General features: G+C 45.0%; 1 protein-coding gene across 2 annotated transcripts in view; it reads left to right on the forward strand.

Annotated features, from left to right (window-relative positions):
* STAB2 (stabilin 2) overlaps window positions 1–23,272 on the forward strand; it is a 146,084-nt gene that overhangs the window by 21,275 nt on the left and 101,537 nt on the right. For both annotated transcript variants that reach the window (XM_081822304.1, XM_081822305.1), the window contains 6 exons: window positions 6,982–7,077; window positions 12,372–12,497; window positions 13,422–13,618; window positions 15,232–15,365; window positions 21,071–21,204; window positions 22,790–22,872. In XM_081822304.1, coding sequence (XP_081678430.1) covers window positions 6,982–7,077; window positions 12,372–12,497; window positions 13,422–13,618; window positions 15,232–15,365; window positions 21,071–21,204; window positions 22,790–22,872 — 770 coding nt within the window. The remainder of the gene's footprint in view (window positions 1–6,981; window positions 7,078–12,371; window positions 12,498–13,421; window positions 13,619–15,231; window positions 15,366–21,070; window positions 21,205–22,789; window positions 22,873–23,272) is intronic.

The following is a 23,272-nucleotide window of genomic DNA, read 5'->3' on the forward strand; positions in this document are numbered from 1 at the left end:
TTGCGTAATCAGATGCATTTGTAAGGGCTGAAAGTAAAACCTGGCTTAGGCAGCTGAAGACCGCAGAAAGGCTATTCCTTGTAGGGGAAACACCAAAGAGTTACACAGAACTAAGTCTACACAGGCAAAACAGAGTTGACAACAAATGTAGTCTTTGAAAAAGAGAGACAGTGTTCTCTGTGGTTTCCAGCACCCGCAGTCAGCTGCTCACCAGTAATGCTTTCTGGCAAACTTGGCAGCATACGCTTCCCTCTCTCCAGGCTCCAGGATCCAATATCCACCTGTTGTTTGCCCTTGAGGTCTTTCTGGGTCCTGGTCTCAGCATAGACCTTCTTCCCAGGGGCCTCTTCTTCCATGATAGGGCCAACCATGTTCTGTTCCTTCCTTTCAGAAGTTCTCAAACACCTGAGCGGATCAGGGATTGTTGGCTCCATTTTGCAGATTAAACAAACAAACAAATGGACACCGGCTTGTCCATTCTCTTGGCTCCCCCAGGAGTAGACCGTGAAGCAAGGATTTCAGTATGGGTAGCATATTTGGCAGGTAACCCCAGAAACACTAAGAAAATGACACAGGGAAAATAAAGGGTGTGTTATCAAGCCAGAGACCGGTGTAGATGATTAGAGCTTAATGCCCTGGGGAGCTGGGCATTACTGTAGAACTGTAGAACATTCCTCTTGGAGTCATCCTAGCAGAGGGGAGCGGGAACCACAGTTTGGTAGGCAGAGTAAGGACCTCCCCAAAATGTCCACATCCTAATCCCTTGGACCTAGGAATATATTACCTTATATGGCAAGGAGAATTCAGGTTGCAGATGGAATTCAGGTTGATAATCATCTGACCTTAAAATAAAGAGATTATCCTGGATTATCGGGGTGGGCCTACTGTACCCAAAGGTCCTTAAAAGTGGAGGAGGAATGCAGAAGATACCGTGTCAGAGTGATGAGATATGAGGAAGAATCCCCCAGCCTTTACTGGCTTTGAAAATGAAGGGAGCCACAAACCAAGCAATGTGGGCAGCCTCTAGAAGCCAGAAAAGACAACGAGCTGATTCCAGATGCCAGTGAGCACTCGGGCAGAGCAGCCTTCCTAGAAAGGGCTCACAGGATACTGGAAGTTGGCTGGAAGGCAGGGAATTGTAAGGCCTAGAGCATGTGGGGAGTAGGGGAAGTGTCTGCCAGATTCACAGTCTCCCAGAAAGGATATGTCAGGTGACCTTTCTCCAATACTACCTTAGTTCTGGCTTTTATGGAAAAGCCAAATTTGGTAGACCCTGCTTTGATTCAAATTTTTTTGCATTAAAACCTATGCCCATACATTGACATCTCACCCCCATAAATAGTTATCTGTTATAACTTATAACTTATAGCTATAAAGTTATCTGTAATAACTTTGACCTGCAACAGCGGAGACATTGTCTCCTAATCCATGGTTCCTTGAAGGCAGGTACTGACATGTCTTTCTCCCCAGTACCTCCCACAGTGCTTGCCTGCATGCGAGACACACACTACACTTCTGTTGGCTGGATGAATAAGTGAATGAGTGTATGAATGAATGAACGAATGATCAAATTCACTCCAGCCATGTTGTCCTGACCCACAAGCTTGATTTTGAGAGGCACCATGTGCAGAGAATTAGAGCTTTGGCTTACGCTCAGACTGGGCTTCAGCCCTAGGAACCTTCAGTTTACCCAGCACATGCTCTGCCTTGTCTTCATCTGTAAAAATAGAAACAATATTGTCTCCTTTAGTGTTATTATGAGGATTTAGTGAGATCATCAGTGCACAATAAATGTTAGCAATTAGTAGTACTAGTACCTAGGATTCCCTAGTGGCCCCCAATCTTACGTTTTTGTTCATCCACCACTCTATGGAAGATGATTTCATAAGGGTGTTGGCAAAAACAAGTTGAAAACAGATGTTGGTATTCAGTGTGTTTTTAACATTGTATGTTGTATTAAAGGACATGTCTCCCAAATTGGCCCTTTCCTACCATAATCCTAGGACCTGAATCACATATTTTAAATAAATATTGAAATGGAAAGGAAAAAAGGACAGCATCCAACACTGTTTACTTACCAAGAAAGCCAAGTACAGCTGGGGGATGAAAATTTGGAAAGAAGATGAATCCATGTTGCCTCCAAGAAATTAGTGCCAGTTGGTGATAAGCACAGATATACAAGGAGACTCTAAACATTTCTAAATAAAGAAAGTATCCTCCCTTCACACTTGTTTGTGCCATGGAGGAAGGGCAAGTGAAAGGGAGAAAGGTGGATTAGAAACCTAAATTTTTAAGTAAGAAACCTAAACTAAGACTCAGGAGAGAAAACTCCAAGCTCTAGTTTCCAATCAATAGAACATTGGGAGATGATGGAATGTCCTGAATCTGTACCATCCAAGCAGAAGCCTGATGCTCAGTGGCGGGACACATGTGGCCACTGAGCACCTGAAATACAGCTAATGCAACTGAAGAACTGAACTTGAAATCTTAGTTCATGTCACTCAACTTAAATTTAAATAGCCGCATGTGGCTAGTTTCCTCCATATTGGAGAGCGCAGCTCTAGAACATAATGGTTAGGAGAGCAGGCTTTGAAGTCAGACTGGCCTGAGTATGTAACCAACCCCACTTGCTGTGTGACCTGAGGCAAGCTATTCAGCCTCTCTAAACCCTGCCATCTATAAAACAGGAATAATACCTGCCTGTGGGATTGACATTGTAGCAAAGCTCTGAGCAGCAGGTCACAAGCACTCACTCGATGGAAGCATAGAGTCAGTGAGGACAAAATCAGTCCAATGGTAAGCAAGCCATGCATGGATGGTGGATGGATGGATGGTGGTTGGACGGCTGACTGGCTGGCTGGCTGGCTTTTCCATTAGCAAAGACGAGAGAAACTTGCGATCTTTTTCAGCTGGGCCTCCACTGGGTGCCAGTGTGGTTTCATCCAGTGAGGCACTGGACCCACGGAGGTGGCAATTCTGCCCGTAAGTAGGACAGCTCTATTAGCTGTAGTTTATTTTTAACATTGACTTTAACCTGCTGCCAGAGCATTCTCCTACCCTGCTGTTGATTAGTTTCGAAATGATTTAGAGTTGCATTGCCAAGGGTTTTCATCTCTGCTGCCAATGCCCTCGCCTGCTCTGTGCCTCATTCCTGGTTAGGGCAGAATGCAAAGCCCACTGTCTCTGACATGACTCTTAAGTCAATCCCACAGTTGTGTCTCATTAATGACAGTAACTAACATTTGCTGAGCACCCGCTGTGCACCGAGCAGCGTGCAAAGTTTGACAGGCATGATCTCTTTGGATCCTCACAACTCTGCAAGCTGGGTTCCTCATGTTACGGATAAAGAAGCAGAGAAGTTTCTCAAGGTCAAGCAGTTATTTCGGGGATAGTAGCAGAATTTGACTCCAAATATCTGACTCCAGAGCCTGGGCACCCGAACACTGCACTGTTCTGCCCCTGATGAGCATCCACCGTACATTAGACCCCTGACAAATGATAGGATGCTAAAAAGGAGACAGATTAGTTCCCCAAGGAGCTGGAAATGCAGGTGACAATTACGATCCAGGGTGCACAGCACACACAGGATGCTATGGGAACAGGAGAGGGAGAAGCTCCCTCTGCCAAGGGCATAGCACTGGGGGCTTCGGGCACTGTCCCTCTGACCCAAATGGCCATGGCTTTGACCTCTTTAAAGTCACACGCCCCCAAGTTTGTTTGTGTGTGTCTCTAGAGACTTGCTGACACCAGTTCAACAAACTCCAAGGGCTCCTTAAAAGACATCGCAGAATCCCTCCACAACTCGTTTCTCCTTCCCAAGGGCACTTTCTCGGCCGTGGCTGGTGACCCTGCAGTAGGTATCAGGTGTTCCCAAAGGCTGTCCGTGCCGGGTCAGTTAATCCAGTACAGTGTCTGTACCAGAACGCAGGACACAGGGAGAGGCTCATACCACACGGCCTGGAGGGAAGCTTGATGGCAAGGACAGCTCTTACAGTTAGCATTGAAGTTGGGAGCCGGGGCTGCGTCACATTCACTTCCCTCTTCTGCCTCCTCGCCGTCTTCCGTTGGCTACATGACACTTAGGAACTTGAACCTCCGAGTCCAGCTCCTCACTACGCTGTGAGTCCTTGAATTTAGGTATTGTGAACTACTCATATTCGTATACCCAGTGCCTCCTACAGTGACTGCCACTAGGTAGGAACTGGGTAGATATTTTTTTAATTGAATTGGATTGACCCTTCTCTACCGAAACATAATACGCCCCCTCCGCACCCCAGTTACCTCCACGACCAATCTGACTCCTCCCTGGAGCTCCCGTTCCAACAGTTACAGCCACAGGTGAACGTCAAAGTGCTTTGTTAAAATAGCAAGAATGGCAAGTCCGTTTTGGAAGTGAGGATGACAATCGCAAGTCCAGTTTAAATTTTCACATTATTTGTATGAATACTTGAGCTGGATGTCTCCCACGTTTCATAGGGAACACAAGGTTCATGAGCTCTACCGCACAGAGTGCAGTGAGCATCAGAGGAGATAACGTGTGTAAAGCATGTGGCAAAATGCCTGATGGATAGTAAGTGCTCAATAAAGGGAAGTGCAGGGCCAATGCTAGGACGAGGTGAGGGAGGGACATGCCTTGGGCACCAAATTTAAGGAGGCATCAAAAACTCAGTAATCAAGGTAAGGCATTTCATTTCTTAGCGAAGACCCTCGCAACAAAGGGCCACAAACAGGTGGCTTCAAAAACAAGAATTTAGGGTCTCAGTTCTGGAAGCTAGAAATCCAAAATCAGCATGTGGGCAGGGCCATGCTCCTTTCGAGTGCTCTGGGGGAGGGCCCTTCGATCCCCTCGAAGCTTCTGGTCGGGCAGGCTTTCCTGGGCTTGAGACAGCACCACTGTAATCTGTGCATGGTGTCCTCACGTCTGTGTCCTCCCCTCTTCTTAGAATGACCAGTCATATTGGGCGAAGGCCCCAGTAGGACCTCAGCTTAACTAATTGCATCTGCAATGCCTCTGTTTCCAAATAAGGTGACTCCGAGGGACGAAGAGTTAGGACTTCAGTGTATCTTTCTGAGGGACAAAATTCAACCCATTACCATCACGTTTTTAAATTCTTGAGTAAAACATCCAAATATCAAAGAAAGGCAGGATCCAACTCTGCACTGGAGCTACCTTGCCTCATTCTGTCCACCCCCTGCCCTGCCTCCCCCTCCTCTCCCTGTATCCTGCCTCCCCCTTCTCACTTTAATTCTGGCCCTGCAGGATGCTGTCTGATTGATAATGTAGTTGTGCTGTTATGGGTATTGCGATAAGGCAACAAAAAAGATGTTGTAGGGAAATACAGGGAGGAGGGAGGCCTCCCGAGGGATTCCAGGCATGGAAGTGTGCAGTGCAGGAGGTGGGTCTCTCCTAGGCCAGCCCCACCCAACTATTCCTGGCCAGCTCCCATCACCATTGATCTATCACACTGCATTGTGATGAGCTGCCTTTTCCTACCATTAGACATAGAGGGCACGGACTTTGTCTTGTTTCTCTTTAGGTCATTAATCCCGAGCACAGCACCCTGAATATGAGAGATGTTCAATACGTATTTGGAAGGAAGGAAGGTAAACTAATGAGTCATCCCTTGTGCTTAGAACCTAAGATGTATAAAATGAAGCAGTGGAAAATGAAAAGTAAAAAGGTTGGAATCAGATTGGATAGAGCCTTGTTTGCCAAGGAGAGGGATTTGGATTTCATTTGGTCAGCAATTGGTGGTCACTGAGATATTTTGGAGAAGATCACCTGCCATTACTGGTCAAACGAAATGGATGGAACAGAGAGGTGAGAACTTGGACAGCAAGGCCAGATAAAATGCTATTGCAACAGTCCAGGCAAAACATGACAGGCACCTGAAGGAGAACAGTTCCGATGGATATGAAGAGCAGGGGATCGAGGTGGGACATATAACAAAGAATTCAAAGGATTTGATGTCTTACTAGATGTTTGAAATACTTTCTTAATCCTTGCTTTTCCAATATTTGGTTAGGTTTTTAAGCAAGTGGATGTTCTTAATTATGTTTCACTTGAGTTAATATTAAATTGGCTGACATGCACTGAACACATGTGTGGTAGGCAGAAGAATGTCCCTGCAAAGAAGTCCATATCCTCAGCCCTGGAACTTGTAAATATGTTAGGCTACATGGCAAAGGAGAATTAAGGTAATTAAATTAAGATAATAAATTTGTGTTGTTTTAAGTCACAATTAAGTTGTGGTAATTTGTTACAGCAGGAAAAGGAAACCAATACAGTATGTCGCACAGAGGGCTGGGCCGAGGGTGCTGGTGACCCAGCCAGATCGTAAGTCTTGCTACAAGTGAGCTGCAGACCGAGTGCTAAAGAATTGACCATTTATTTCAAATGCCCTTCACTTGTCATTCCTGAAATGACCTCTCAGTGGGCTAAAAAGATACCTATTTCAAGCTAAAAGACATGGCATAGTTCTTCTCTGCCCTTTCAAATTTCTTTTTTATACTTGAAGGTCCCCATCATTCAGGAGGTAGGATTTATCCCAACAGACAGTAGATTTCCACCACCAACAGTGATTGAGTCAGTGGTGGCTTTTCTCTGTTAAACATGACAGGCGTATAAAAAACATTAAGTTAATTCTCTTCTTGAGGCATCCAAAGATGAAGTAACTAGTTTAAAAGTAGAGAAAAGCACTCCAATGCACTCCAACGCACCAATACATTATCTCATCCAGCTGTAGAAATCCCAGGAGGTAGGTATCACTATCCTCATGTTACACGTAAATAAATTGGAGCTAATAAAAGAAAAATGAAGCCAAGATCCAAACCAGGGTCTCTAGGACTTCAAACCCTTGGTTCCTCCCATCTATCTCCTCGTGCAGATTCTCAACAAAAACTATCTCAAAGCATTACTCCTCCAGAATCTTCAGAAGTCTATATCAGGTAATGAAAAAAAACCCCGTTTTCTGTCTGCAGTGTGCAGCTGTGTGCACGGAGTGTGCAACAGTGGGATAGACGGCGATGGAACCTGTGAGTGCTACTCTGCGTACACCGGCCCCAGCTGTGACAAGCGTAAGTCCTGCCGCTTCCTTAATGCCCCACCAGACCGGACAGGCACAGATGGATGCCTTTCAACTTTGTGTTCACATACCAGGGCTCTGCGTGGGTGAGGCACCATCAGATGTTTTCCCGGGAGAAAACCAAAAATTAAAAAGGGCGAGAAACGAAAGGAGATGATGGGAGGGGAGGAGAAGGGAGGGAAGAGATGGCATAGAAGAGGAAGTCATGGGAGGTTTGGGAGCAATGTACCGACATAGCTATGATTTAGGAAGGTCAAGCTGGCGGCGGTGCGAAGGATAGAATAGAGAAAGTTGGAAAACCAGCTGAGGCCATGGCAACAAGTCAGCCACCCAGGAAGTGGGGCAAGGCATGTTCTCAAGTTCATGTCTCAAGGACAGAACACATGCACAGGACGTGGAGGTTCACTAAGGCTAAGCGATTCACCAGAGGTCACAAAACTACCAAATAGAAGAGCTGGAACTCAAATCATTTGAAATTCTTTAAATGCTCTATCACACTGGGTCCAAGCATGAGATAGGAACCACAGGGTGATTGAAACAAGGGAAATTTAATAGAATTAGTGAGCTATGATAGGAGAGTGGCTATAAAAGCACGAAGTGAACTCTAGGGCTGCTGGAGCATAACAGAGGAAACTTGGATAGGGGTGACCATCCCCAAGGCTGAGTTCAAACCTTGTTGGAGAAGGGCTGGTGGCAGGCCCCTGGGTAGAGGAGAAGTTTGCTGGTTTGCCCAAGCCAGCATGGGACCACACTCATCCAGCAGGCAGGCAACAATGCTCCAGGGCGCGGATGAGCCAAGGCTAGGGGTGAGCAAGCACACAGAGGGAGCTGGAGGGCTGGGGGTGCCAAACTTGGAGTGTGCAACATCTGTGTGTGGAAAGGGCTGTGGGAAGGTGGTCACTGGGTCCCAGCTGAGCATGCGAGGTCACAAATAGACTGTGCACTCTGAGTGATGGTTGAAGCAGAGCATCACTGAGTGTCCTCACACGCCCGCCCCACTGACAGATTGTACAGCAGTGGCAAGCAAACACAGCAGAAACACAACACTGCACAAAGGAAGCACGAGACGAGCCCCTTTCTCCTGCAGTGGCCACCCAGACCCCCCTACTGGCCAAGCTTCATATATTACTATAAAGGAGAAATAGAATCCAGTCCATTATCAAAGAGCAGGTAATGAAGGGTGAATTTGGAGCTTAGCCATTAAGAAACTGGACGTTCTTCCTGTGACACTAGCCTCACTTAACTTATCCTCTGGATTTTACTCTTCTGATCTGTAAAATAAAGGGATTGGACAAGATTCAAATTCAACAAATTCAAACTCATTTGATGGTAAGTCACTGTGGGGCTATGCACAGTAAGGAGGATGAATAAAACACAGCCTTCTTCCTGTGGAGGAGACAGGCATGCAAATGACTGATTCAAATCAACAGCAGAATGAAACTCAGGTGGAGAGGATAACCCCTTCTGTAGACCTCAGTCAGCCTCCTTCCCTGGCCACTCCTATCATTGCCCAGCAGACTCATGAGCAAAGACCTTTTTAATAAGACAGCATACCCAGCCCAGAAGCCAGCCTAATGGAGAACACGGACAGATTTGCCTCCAAATGACAAAATAATTCTGCTGAATCAAAAGATAAAAGATAGACTGGAACAAAATATTTACAACCCACATGGCAGAAAAGTTTTCATAATAATATGAACCCAATTTTAAAATTTGCCGAAGCTTCTTCTCAGGAGAAGAAATAAAAACTAGCCAACAAGCTACTTGCTTAACCCATGCAGAAATGCCAATGAATCACAGGTTAATTTAAAACTATAACGAAGTGATATTTTAAAGGTTTGGAGGTTTGGTTTTGGTTTGGTTTGGGGTTTGTTTTTTGCTATGTTACCCAGATTGCAAAGATAGATAATACCTACCTGTGGGTAACAGAAAAATTACAGTACAGTCAATGGGGAAATGAATTGCTACAACCTATGAGGGAAATTTAGCTATTAAATTTTTTAAAGTATGCTTACAGTTTTCTGCCATAGCCCCCATTCTAGGTATTTACCTGGAGAAAGAGAGAAGCAGGCACCAGTAGGTAAAAATATATGTACAAAGAAATTCATGACAGTATAGTTTGTAAGAACAACACGAACTAGACACAACTTGAATGTCCATCAGTAGGAAATGGTTGAGTGAATTGTAGCACATCCTACTCCCGTTAGGATAACGCCAGCCACTGCAAGAACCAAACACAAAAATCCAACGGCTTAACACTAAGATTCCAAAACTGTACCAAGGCATCCCCCAAGCTACCACACCAAACTCACAAGGGTGTCATGGGATATTTTAAACTTTTGAGGGAGGCAGCGATACATCCGTATAATACTGCAGAAATTGCTAGCTTGAGTTAGTTCACAATTTCAACATTATCAACATTATCCCTTTCAATGATATCATCCTTACAAAGCTGTGTTTTCAGTGGTTGCTAAGATAAAAAGCAAGTAATCATGCAAAAATCCTTTCGAATGGAATGAGGGAGGGAGTCTCCAATCTGATTCCAAGGTTTAAGACATTGGGCAGTGTCCAAAAAGCTCACACATTCCACTTAGAAGTAAATATGGTTATTTAAGAATGAAGTAAAAATATTTCTCTTTATACCAACCACATTACTTTTTCAAATTGTTACTGAGGTCTCATGACACACTTACTGAATTCCTTGGTTCTAACAACTTAATAAATGGACCTGGTGGATATTTCTTTTAGACTGGGGCACCATGAAAACATTAAGACACTAAGCACCATGACCCGGGAATTTGGGGAACCTCTAGCTTAACATAACAGAGGTATAATTCTTACTCATGTACAGTCCTGTATGGGTGGTCATGGTTGACACCAGCTTCCCACCACATGGTGATTAAGGATCCAGATCTTTCTATTTTGTGCCTCTGCCATTCTGTAGCACCTCAGAGTGCTCTGCTTTGAGCCATGGAAGGAAGAAGAGAGGATGGAGAAGCCCCTGCTTATGAAATCCAGAATGACACATCCAACTTCCTCTCAATATTCCATCGATGTAAAGTCGTCACATGACCCCACCTAGACACAAAGAGCGGTTGGAAATGTAATCCTTGAAAGGGCAGCCACTTTCTGGCAATGATTCTACTTTACGGAAAGAGTTGGGGGGTTGTTCTCTACATTTGGTTCAACTAGCCACTGTTGGGGACAATTCTCCATGAGTATCTCATATTCGTATGCTTCTTGAGTGCAGGACACTGACTGCTCTTTGTTCCAACATCTTGTCAAGGATGTTTATATTGCAAACAGCCTTGGAAGATGTAGGGTCTCCCTTGGGAACCAAGTGTAGGCATGCATACTGCCTGTTCGAGTTATCAATGGATTACCTTTCAGCTCAAAACTCATCTTTTTTGCCTCTTCTGTGATAATGGAGGGGAATTTGTAAATATTTCTCATTTGCCAGCCAGCAAGATGTAAAAGCTTATGAATAGAGGGTGCTGGAGGGACACTGAAGAAGGAAGGTTTATCTCTTCCTGTTTCTGCTTTCGCCCACTCACCAGGGCCCCAAAGAACTTGGGTTTTCTCCACTGCTCAGCCCTCCACAGCTTCTCCAGTGCTAAGACCCTGCAGGGCTCAGCTTCCTCCAGTGTTTGCCTACTGTGTACCTTGTCTAATGCTTGACTCAAGTGGCGGCAGCATAGCCAGGAGCCCCAGACTCCACAGACCTGTGTCCCACCACACAGAGTTATGCTTGCTGTTCAGTATGCCTTCTCCTCTGGGCTATGCTCACCAAGGGCCCTGCAGGGTTGGCCATCTGGAGAGCCAGCCATGCCCCCCTCTCTCCCACATGGCTGGCCCCTGTAGCCGCCCTGGTCCCAGCCACACACAGAAGTATACTACCCTTCCGAGGGGGTAGCTTCTCGGCTTCCAGTTCTGGTAGCACCCAGTGGCAAGCAGCTTCCCCGGGCACCAAACGAACCCTCAGGCTTGGCATCTCCTTGTGGATGACCTTCTTTAGAATTCTTTTTAACTCTCATGAGTTTTCTGCCGATAATTCTTTACACTAAAACATTCCCTGTTCAAATAATTGTGTATGTTAAAAAAAAGAAGAAGATAGTAGGAAGGGAAAAATGAAAGGGGGAAAATCGGAGGGGGAGACAATCCATGAGAGACTTTGGACTCTGAGGAACAAACTGAGGGTTCTAGAGGGGCGGGGGTGGGGGATGGGTTAGCCTGGTGATGGGTATTAAAGAGGGCGCGTATTGAATGGAGCACTGGGTGTTATACGCAAACAATGAATCATGGAACACCGCATCAAAAACTAATGATGTAATGTATGGTGCCTAACATAATAAAATAAAATAATTGTGTGGTTTTGTCTCTTGCCTGGGCCCTAAATAATACATTGCCTATTATTTAAAAAAACAAAAACTTAGGTTCCCTAAGATTGGGGCTCCTCCCCTGTAATGGAATCCACTGCAGCCCCTCTCTGCATTGCTCCAGGGAACTTGGGGCTTAGAAGAACTGGGGCAAAAAAGCCACCACTCTGGCCACTACTCTTGATGTGAGTCATAAACTGTCCTTCACCTCCAACCCAGGAGTCTCATAGCTTCTACCAGCATCCGTGGAACTGTATTAGCCCAACTTCTTAGCTTTGCACATTGGATAATATGTCAGATTCCTTGTAGTTTTTGACAAACACCTGTGCCCCCCTAGATGATGAAGTATACACAGTTATTAGAGTTTAAATAAGGACGCCTGGGTGGCTCAGTCGTTAAGCGTCTGCCTTCAGCTCAGGTCATGATCCCAGGGTCCTGGGATCGAGCCCCACGTCCGGCTCCCTGCTTAGCCGGAAGCCGGCTTCTCCCTCTCCCACTCCCCCTGCTTGTGTTCCCTCTCTCGCTGTGTCTCTCTCTGTCAAATAAATAAAATCTTTAAAAAAAAAGAGATTAAAATAGATCTTTAAAAACCTCCGTAATATATTGTTAAATTAAAAATCAAGTTGCTAAATATCTTCACAGGATTCTATTTTGTTTAAAAAAATCAGCTAAATAAATTTATAAGTGAATGTAGTATATTGACTGTTGATATTATTTACTTTGGGAGTGAAATGGAAGAATGAGAATCAGAAAACAGTTAATTTTTACCTTATACATCCTTTGTTTTTTGAATTGTCACAGTGAGTCTTTTTTAATTACATTTTTTAATCACAAAGAACACTGCATTGGTTGAGTTTTTTAGAATCAGTTATTCTACTAATGTGGGTATCTCAACAATCTTGCTTTGCAGCCATCCCTGAATGTGCAGCCTTGCTCTGCCCCGAAAATTCCAGATGCTCACCTTCCAGCCAAGATGAAACGAAACTGGAATGCAAATGCCTTCCCAATTACCAAGGCGATGGCCACTACTGCGAGCGTGAGTCGAATTTAGATCCTGCTAGCTCATTAATTGAGACGTTTAAGTTACTCAACAGAAAAAATAAAACAAAACCTCACAACCTCTCTAATATTAACACAATGGCACTTCAATTTATCTCTGTGTTAAGTTGAATGAGATATATAACAAGTGCCGAACACATGCTCATCCATGATGGCTTTTCAATAAATGGCACTCACTCCTTCTATTATCAAAGCACATAAATAGATTTTTACACATAGTTTTATATCAACTGTACTGCTGTTAGGATAAAATACAGTCTTTCTTTCCTTCTTTCTTTCCTTTCCTTTTTTTATTTAAATTCAATTAGCCAAGGTATTAGTTTTTGATATAATGTCCACTGATTCATTAGTTGAATTAAAGAGGGCATGTGATATGATGAGCACTGGCTGTTATATTTCCTTTCCTTTCCATGCTCATGCGCTTTGTGAGAGATTGTGATGTGTATTGGTTATGAACATGAACTCTGGAGGCAGACTGCCAGCGTTCAAATCCCAGATCTGCTTATTACTATATACATGACCTTGGACAAATTCTTTAACTTGCTTGTGCCTCCATTTTCCTATCTATCAAACGGGGATAATAATGGCTCCTTCCTTACAGAGTTGTTGTAAGGATTAACTGAGTTAACGTATGGCAAATGCTTAGACAGGGTCAGTACCTATTATAAATACCACAAGCATTAGTGCTTTCTTTCATGCTATTTTATATTTAAATCCACACATAACATGACATAGTAATATATCAACACAGTATTTGTAGTTATAATCTCTGACAGCCATATATAAATCTGTTCAACAGGTGGGGGACATCAGGTGAACTGTTTATTACTCTCTCTCTCTTAAAACTATCAAATTGCCTGTGTAATTTTGATGAGCTCATACCCTGTCATTGCCTTTCAAGCCATCAACCCATGTTTACAAGCAATCTGTCATCCTCATGCTCATTGCACGTACCTGGGACCGAATCAGCACAGTTGCACATGCCAAGAAGGCTACCACGGGGATGGCCAAGTATGCTTACCAGTAGACCCCTGCCAGACTCACTACGGAAATTGCCCTACAGAGTCTACAGTGTGCATATATGATGGGCCCGGACAGGTGAGAACATGGTGCATGGAACTAGGGTGTCTAGAAGTAGGACAGCCCACCAAAGCTAAAACCGTGCCATGGGTATCACTTGCCTGCTAGGTTCTCCCACTTTGCCCTTTCAATGCTCAATTTGGGCTGCCTCTCCAGGTATACCTCCCTGAGCTCAGGGCTAACCTCAGTGTGTCCCCTCCCCAGTCCATCCTCTGAACTCACACTTTCCCAGCACCCCCAGGGAAAACATAACTGTCCTATGTTCTCTTGTGTCCTGGTCCTCAAGGGTAATTGACAAAATATATACACAACTCAAATTAGATTAACAAATTAACTGTTAACGAAGTCTTGGGTGACAAGGTCATTGACTTTCACCTGCAATCCTCTATGCCGTCTCATGTCTTTTCAAGGTGAGAGAGGACTCTTAGAACTAAAAATATTCTGTCCCAAAGAGATGAGCCCTGATAAAATGTCAGGCAACCCTGACAGATTGTAGGGAGCAGTGAGGCTATTCTGGGCTGAGACCCTGTCCCTCTAAATCACATCATGACCTTGACTGGTAAAAAACAGCCAGGTCCAGAGACCTTTGCTGAGGAATCCAGTTGAAAGAGCCCTTTCACCAATACCTCATTCATCCATCAACTATTTAGTGGGTGCCCACTGCATCCATAACTGTGCATCAAGCTCAGTGGAGGAAATCTCTCTGTACAGAAGGATATTGCTGCCCTGGTAGGAGGAAAGGCTTCAGTGCCTGGCCCAACCAGAGTCATGTGTCCCCAGCAATCCAATCACCCCGAGGCAATGCTCGGGGAGTTCCCTGCAGAGAATCCACCCAATCTTATCTTCCGGGGGAAAAAAATGTATATCACACACTATTTCTACTATTAATGTCTGAGGTGGGTTTGGAAAGAAATTCAAGGATCTGAGCCTCCATCCTCAAAATGAGGGCCCTTATGGGAAAAGCCACATTAGACTCTGAGCCAAGGTCCCGGACCCTGGGAGTGAGATTAAAAATAAATTTTGTCTCCAAAAAAAAATGGGAGAAACCCCCCATTATTCACACAGAGGCGGGGCATTCATTATTCCCATTATTCCAGAGGAGGGTTCCTCAACTTTTGACATTACCAGCATTTTGGACTGGAGAATCCTTGGTTGGGGGTGCTGTCCAGGGCATTGTAGGATGTTTAGCAGCATCCTTGGCCTCTGGTGACACTGCCCTCCTCTCCTGCTGTGACAATCAGAAATTTCTGTAGACATTGCCCAACGTACCTTAGGTTGAGACTCCCAGTTGAAAACTACTCTTTTAGAGCAATAACATCTCCCATCTGAGCCTCAGTCTCTACTCACCTGTAGACAATCTAAAACCAGGAATTATGGAGCCAGAAAGGCCTAGGGTTAAGAAATAAGAAAACTGAAAAGGTGAACTTTACAAACAAGGTGTAATTTCCCTAAGGGTGAAATACATAGACATGATTCCCAATTCCGAATCCTTTGACAAATTTTTAATTGAAGCCCACACTTTGGACCTGCCCCAAGTTAGTTTTTATGGCAAAATACAGATGGATTCAAGAAGGATGTCAGCTTCTGTGACTAATGAGGACCCTTCGTTTTTCTCTCCTTGTCTTCTGAAGTCTCACTGTGAGTGTAAAGAACATTACCGCAATTACGTCCCTGGAGTGGGGTGCAGCATGATCGATGTCTGTGAGTCTCGCAACCCCTGTCATAGGAACGCTAACTGCACTACCATCACACCAGGCCAACCCAAGTAAGTCTTTTCGGTTCTACCACCTTCTTTCCAAGTGGTGGCCAGTCAATGCTGTAAGTTCCTCTAAGGGCAGGAAATGTGTCTTATTCAGTCTTGTACCCACCCTCAGCCCCACCTCGCAGGATGCAAGGAGCATGGTAGTTACCCAATACATCTCTCTTTAATCACTGCATCATTCAACAATCGTTTCCTTTGTAATGACCATTAGAATGTGCTGAGGTATGGCTGTGGCCTGATAACTCGGTAGTAAGTGGTTAGAGCGTGGGAGAAGGAAACCACAGTTGCTGGGAAAACGAAGGTGGGCTGTGATGACAGGCATTTGACCTCGAATGTCTATGCCTGTTTCCTCATTCATGAAATATTGCTTGTTAGTGGTGCCAAACAAGACTGGGGAAGGTGAATAAACACCAGTGGTGCTTCCTGGACTCCAGGTTTTAAGAGAAGGGACTTACCGAGAGTAAAAATATTTGTGTAAAAACTCCTGAGGCAAAGGCAGCTTGTGTGGTGGTAAGAAGATGGTATTTGGGGGTGAAAGACCTGGGTCTGGGTCTCAGTACTTATATCTACCAGCTGAATGACCTTGGGAAAGTGACACCATCTCTCTGGTCTTGGTTTCTCCGTGTATGAAATGAGCACAGTGATGTCTACTTCACTATGTTATGAACATTAATGTGAAAGAATGTTCTAGAAACTACTATAGAGCTGTATTATGTTTTCATTAGTGGGTGAACTGAGGCTAGAACCCTAGTCTTTGACTCCCAGACCAAGGTTTCTACCTCTGTGTCACTTTCTGTTCTCATTGTCATCAGCATCTGTGAAGGACTCACGACCACTGTGAGCTCAAAACCATAGTAGACATTGAACCATGTAATTACTAACCAGTTTCTGTGCTTGCAGAGCCCCTTTTCATCTTCTTTGAAGTTTATTCTTTTTACAGTTGGGTCTCGAATGTGTGGATTTGCCCAGATAGGTTTCAGGACTGTCATGTTTTATCTGGGCAAATAAGTAGATCTGTACTCCCTGTGGGTAGAGTCAAGAAAGCTTGGATATCAGAACCCCTGGGTTCAAGTCCCAGCTCTGCCATTTGCCTTCACCTCTCTGAATTGTGTTTCCTCTGTCATAAAAGGAGAATTGTACCTCCTAGCAGACCTGTGACGAGGATTACATGAGAGTATATTCATCAGTCTCTGAGCAGAACCTGGCATATAGAAATCGCTCCACACGTGTGCATGCACACACCAGCACACCCCAGTCGTGCATGTAGGCACATCTGCACCCAACATATGTGTGTGTACAGCCTACACACATTTCGTCATTCTCTCAGAAAGTCTGAGTACAATACTTTAAACACTTTCCCTCCTTTGTATTTGAGAGGATAGAATAAAAAATGAAACAGGAAAGAACATCAGAATAATGCAAGTGGCATTAAAGCTTGTGTTTAGAATGTCAGTGGGGTACCACTTGATCCCCTTGATCCCCCTCCCCAAAAATGGACTGTCTGGGAAGGCTGGAAAGAGGATGACGTTAAAGACTGGCTACGTTACACTGATAATGGGGCCATCACTAACTTAGTGCAGGTAATTTACTTTACCTTGGATAAAGATTTATTTTGTTTACACCTCTTCAATATGGCAAGGAGCTTATGCAGAATATTCAAAATCATACTGCATTAGTCACAGAGGTCCACCCAATAAAGAAGAATGGGCTCAAACATGGGCTCTCTCACTCACCACCAGAGTGACCTTGGACAGGCCATGTAACTTTTGCTTCACCTGACAAGTCCACTAGAGACCAAGAGTATCTCCTTGGAAAGAGTGGAGTTGATGCTTATAAGCATCCTTTTAAGCTATAAGCTCCATGTTGATTATTACTAAGAAGAAAAAATAGCTTCCTGCCCTGCCCTGGGCACTGCATTTTAGAGCTCCCCATTCTGGCCCTCCACCAGCTACACGAGGGCAAGGGGTCTAAAGGAGTAAGGAGACATTCTCTCCCAGGGCCTGAGCCCCCCTCATAGACTATACTCAGGTCCCTCTGACTAAATGCCTTCAGACCAGCTTCCGGGACCAGCACAAGCTCTTCCTGGTACGATTCTCCCTAGGTTATGGCCAAGGGTTGTTTGCAGAGAGTGTGGATGAGCAACATCATTTCCACCACTCCCATGAACACCCTCTTGGCTCTGGTTCCACCCACCTACTGTTCTTGAAACATGCCATGATGTTCCAGCTCCATACACTTGCACATGCTATTCCCCCTGCTTAGACCTCATTCTCTCCTCACCTCCTCTGAGTCAGGCTAGCATACTGATCCTTCACTGTTCATCACTTCTCAGCCTTTTGGCTAAGATCAAGTGATCCTTTACTGTTCAGCTGAAGTGTCTCTACCTCTAGGATGTCTCCCCTGTCCTCCGGGCCCACTCAGCGTCCCCCTGGTCTCCGGGAGCACCCTGGAATGTTTCTGTACATAGTACATGCCTAGTTCAGTCGTGATGAGCACAAACACTGCCACCTACAGGCTGTGTGATCTTGAATGAGATACTTAACCTCTCTGTCCCGCTGTTTCTTCATCTAAAATGGGGCCAAAAACAGAACCCACTTCATAGGATTGTTGTATTAAATAAGACACCATAGTAAGGCCCCTACCAAGGTAACTGGAATAGCAGCTATTAATAGATATTAGCTATTAGTATTACTGATCTCAATTCCCAATTAGAATGTAAGGCCTTGGGGGTCCATGTCTTATTCATATTTATTGCAACAACTCCTGTCACCCATTACAAAAATGACATGAGTGACACTTTGGAGGAACAAATGAATCAATGAAGGACTGAAATGAACAAGTGAACCAGTGAAGGAAGCAACTGTAGTAAGTCTTTTGGAACACCCTATAATTGCACTAAATCTCATCCAGCACTCTATGTAATTAATTCCATCCCACAACTTATAAAATGCCAGTGGCTTAAGGGTATTTTTAGAGCTGTAAGACAGCAAGAGACCTTCACTCTTAATAAAGAAGCAATTTACAGAAGGGGGCCCTGCTGTGAATATGCCACGGCCAGCTGAGAGCATTTAAGTCAGAAAACCATCTCATGAAATCTCAGACTCCGGACCAAGGTTTTAAACAACAATAAAAAGTATTTATATCCCATGCAGTCCATTCAGCAGCGTCACCATTAAAATATGATTCTCCTGCCATCCTGAGGCAAGATAAGTCAAGTCACTTTATACAAAACAGACTATTGGGTCTCATAACAACTTAGGGAACTTTTAGAGAGAAACATACTCAGTTCGCACGAGTTACTTGCCTGGCTATTATCAGCTGTCTTCAAATGAAATGTATGTAATTTAGAACAAGGACTATTGTATCGCTCTAAGAGTTACCAATCCGCCCTGCCCCCCACTCTGTGCTTCTCAAATTCACTATCCTGGAACACAGGACTTGCAGAGGAAGTTGATGTTTGAGTAGGAAACTGTTATTTGACTGTATTAAGTAGACTCTTGATTCACTGTTCGATCCACCTGAGTGATTCCTTGTAACAAGGTTTCTCAAGCTCAGCACTATTGACACTTGGGGCTGGAGAACACTTGGTCGTGGGGGCTGTCCTCTGCATTGCAGGGTGTTCAGCAGCATCCCTGGCCTCCACCCACTAGATGCCAGCAAGACCTTCACCTTAGTTCTGACAGCCAAAAATATCTCCAGACATTCTCAAATGTCCCCAGGGTACTCCGATTGTTCTATAAAAAATTCCGAAGTCTCAATCAGTAAATGATCTGCCAGTCATCCATCCAGCCGGGAAACTCATACGTATCCTAGAATTCTCTTAAGTGGTGTTTTCTCCAAGAACACGTCCCATATTTCTCCAGGCACAATTAGTCCCTTCCTCCTCTGTGCCCCATAGCATCCTATTCAGTCCTCCATCGTGGCTCCTTCCGGAACTTCAGCTGTGTGGTTATGGACTTGCTCTGCTCTATCCTGCTCCCACCCCCGCAGGACTGGTGGCGCTATTGCCTCCCTACCCTCTCCACCATCACCATCACCATCCTCGTCATCGTCCTCATCATCTACCAAGTACTGAGCTTTTCCTATGTGTCTGTCACTGTACCAGCTGTTCTTCGTGCATCATCTCTCCCATCGATAACCCTAAAGGTATTAATAAACCCATTTCACAGATGAGGAAGCTGAGACTTTAGGAGGTCAAGTAGTCTTGTCATGTTGCTCAAAACTGTTTGTTCTCAGGCCCATCTTCAGCATGTGAGACACTAAAAGGGCAAGATATCTGTTACCGTCACCTCTGTAGGCCTCCTCCCTGGCCAGCTTCCTAGAATTAAGTAGATACTTGGTAAATAATCAGTTCAACAATTAGGTATCATCCTAAGTGCTGGGATATAATGAGGAAGGAGTGGGATGTAGGTTCTAGGAGAGCTTCCCATCCAGCAGAGGAGACAACACCTCAGGGGCTCATTTTGGTGCAGAGGGTTGTGATAGAGGGGGTACCCACAGGCTGCTCCTGTCAGGGAGAGTCAGGAGGCCAGGTAAGACTGCTTAGAGCAGGTCATGCCTGAGCAGGAGGTGAGGCCGGGAGACCATTCCTGGCAGGGCACATGGCCTGAGAAGGGCATCCCAGTCTCTAAAAAGGAAGGCAATTTGGGATTGCTGGAATTTGCAGCATGCAGCAGGAAGGAGACATAAGCAAGTTCCCCCTTTGGGAGCCTTGCAGGCCATGCTAAGCACTTCAGACTTCTTCTGTAGATGAACAGAGTCCATGTCATTTTAAGCACAAAGGTGCCAGATTTCCCTGTTGGAGAGACCACTCAGAGGGTTGTGTGAAGAACCGATTTGAGGGGAAGGAAAGTAAGAGCAGAAAGGCCAGTTAGGAAGTCACCACAGCAATCCAGGCGGGGGTAATGAAACCCTGAAATGTTCGTTCAGGAAACGTGTTGAAAATATGTCTGTTTGCCATGGGACCATATTTGGAAAAAAACTGGACTCATGAGTGTATAACTGTCCTTTGGAAGCCTCTCGTCGACGTGACTCGTGTCTGTGGTATGGACAGCCACAGCCTCCCTGCAGCTCTCATCTCCACAGTGCCCCTCCCCTACCTTGTGTTTGGTTCTCCACTTATCCCAGGATCTTGTGCAAAGGCACCTTCCAAAGCACCGTGCCGGCTTCAACCGGCAGTCAGCTCATCTTTGCTAGGTAGCAGTGGTCTGCTTGAGCCAGAGCTTACCAAGTCGCAAAAGCTGATGGTTAAATTTTCACGATTTTGCAAGCTGATTGACATCACACTGGTAGTTTAAGATTGGCCAAGGTGGGAGTATGATCCATGGAAATTGGCAAAAGCTGAAAAGCAGAGCTCTGCCCTACTCCCTGCAGAGAGCTGGTTATTAAACATTTACCAGCACACCACTGCTGGTGAACCTTTAAACCTTGTCCTTAACTCTATTAGTCTTTTATGAAACTATTGTATAAAATCTCTGCAAATTCCATTATCTATATATTTACTGCAATTCAATTGCCACTTATCATTCAACCATTAATTACGTACCTGCCTGAACCACGCCCCCTGCTAGATCATGACATTAACATAGGGCATATATATGCACACGACCCTTGCCCTTACTCTGTTCTCAAATGAGGGAGTTGGACTGTAGGATCTCAACACTCAATGGCTCTAAGACCCTGAGAATGTGTTTTCACCCTCCCTGTAGATGCACTTGCCAGAAAGGTTACGTGGGTGATGGCTCAACATGTTATGGAAACATCATGGAGCGACTCAGAGAATTAAACAGTGAACCCAGAGGAAAATGGCAAGGAAGGCTGACCTCCTTCATCTGGCTCCTGGGTACGCGGCTACGGGTGCAGGTTTCCACATAAAGGGCAACCATCTTTCAGGCAAGGCATCTGCAAGACACAATCATTCAGAAAGGGGTGGGCAGGGAGGAATCTATTGGAATCAGGCCCCTAGGGAGGCATCATGCAGGTGAGAGGGACAGAACAGGCAGCTGTTTCCAAGGAGACAAGGAGTTAGTGCCAAGCAGTCCAGCAATGCAACAGTTAGTAGGCAGAATGCTGAGGACAGGGTCCTGGATCACTATAGATTAACAGGTCTGCAACAACGATGAAACAGGGCAGCTACTGATGTGAGGATGGAGACTATCCCTTTCCCTTACAGGTCTTCCAGGTATGAAGCGAGGTTGGCAGATAATACTGGGAATAGAGAGTGACTAAAACCAGTGGGTGCCACTGAATTTTGAGAATAGTTGGTGTGACCTTCTCACACACTGGTGGATGTTTAGCATCGTTGTGTTTCCCCCTCCCCCAACCACTAATCGTCTATAGTGACACCTCTTCTCCCAGCCCCTCAGGTGGGGTGACAATCTAAAATGCCCTCGTCATTTCCAAAAGCCCTCTAGGGGTCATGACCCAGCACCCCCTTGAGAATGAAATATTACAGCTGATTGCAGCATTGGACAAGACTTTCAAAAAGATACAAATTTGACCAACAGAAAGTAAAACACAGACTTGACCAATCAACAGAAGCCTTAAAATATCAATATCAAGAATCTACCAGTCACCAAAAAATGATTTCCCAGAAAGAGCACAGAGAATGGGTCAATGCCATGTTGTTGGCATAAATCCTAACATACAGCCTGCACAAGGCATCCTACAGGGAGTCAAGCATTTGTGGCATGCTTCTGCCTTCTTACAGCCTTCCTCTAACAATTCAAACTATCAGATGACAGCAGACGGGGGTGACAGAGTGTCCTTTGCAGACTGTGCTCTCGAACATTTCCCTGGACAAAGTCCCGTCAACCTTCCACACATTTATGAAGTGCTGGTCCATGTTGTCTGCTGTGTGACAGCCCAGAGCCCTCCCTGCTGTCCCAGCTTCTCCAGGAGGATGGAAAGAGGACCAGCTACATAACTTGCAGGACACCATGCAAAATGACAAGATGGGGTCCTTGGTTCAAAAATTAATGAACATTTCAAGGTGGCCACAGCAGACTATTAAATCAAGCATGAGGCTCTTCTGAGCTGGCCCTGGATGGAACAGGGCTGTGTCTTTGCTCACCACGATGGCAAACAGCTCAGAAAGTCGGGCACCGGGTCAGGGACCTTCTGGGATTGACTGAGGATTTTGTCACATGACCCCCACAGAAGGTCACATCCCAGGGTCTCCTTGAACCCAAGGCTGTGGCTGCAAGAAAAACCACACAGTTATATAGAAGCTTTTGGGGCCATGGCATCATGATGCCGTGCTTTCTTAGAGCTTCCCAGTTTACCAAGGGCCACACATACCAATTAGAAGAGAAGAGCTCTTGAGTCAAAGGGCTTAAATGGACCACAAGGACCATTGTTTGATTTTACTCTTCATGTGGCACTGATTCATTTGGTGTTTTCTTTCTTTATGTATTTCTATTCCTAAGACAAAGCCTATGCCTGGCCACTAAGTAACCTGGGACCATTCACTGTGCTCTTGCCCACAGACAAGGGACTGAAAGGATTCGGTGTAAGTATTTAAAATAAAGTGGGAAATCCCCATTAAAATTAAATCTGATGATAAGGATGCTGATTTGGGGGGGAAGGGGTAAACTTTTAGTGAAATATAACACCCCTACAGAAAGCATACAGATTGTAAGTGCACAACTCAATGCATCGTCACAAAGTAAATGTACTTGTGTATCCAGCAAGACTATTACCAGCTCCCTAGAGGGCCCACCAATGCCCCCTTCCAATCATGACCCGTTCAAGGGTAATGACTGAGGGGATCGTAAGTGTAGTCATTTGATAAATAGGATTTGCATAATGCAAACTGCTTACTTCCTGTGAGAAGAATTAACCTAATGTATTAACTACATATTTGTTTCTTTAAAATCATCATAAATGATGGTGTGCCTGGGTGGCTCAGT

This window comes from Leptonychotes weddellii, chromosome 5 (genome assembly GCF_054177405.1).
Source record: "Leptonychotes weddellii isolate Sample4059 chromosome 5, ASM5417740v2, whole genome shotgun sequence".
NCBI classification, from domain to species: Eukaryota; Metazoa; Chordata; class Mammalia; order Carnivora; family Phocidae; genus Leptonychotes; species Leptonychotes weddellii.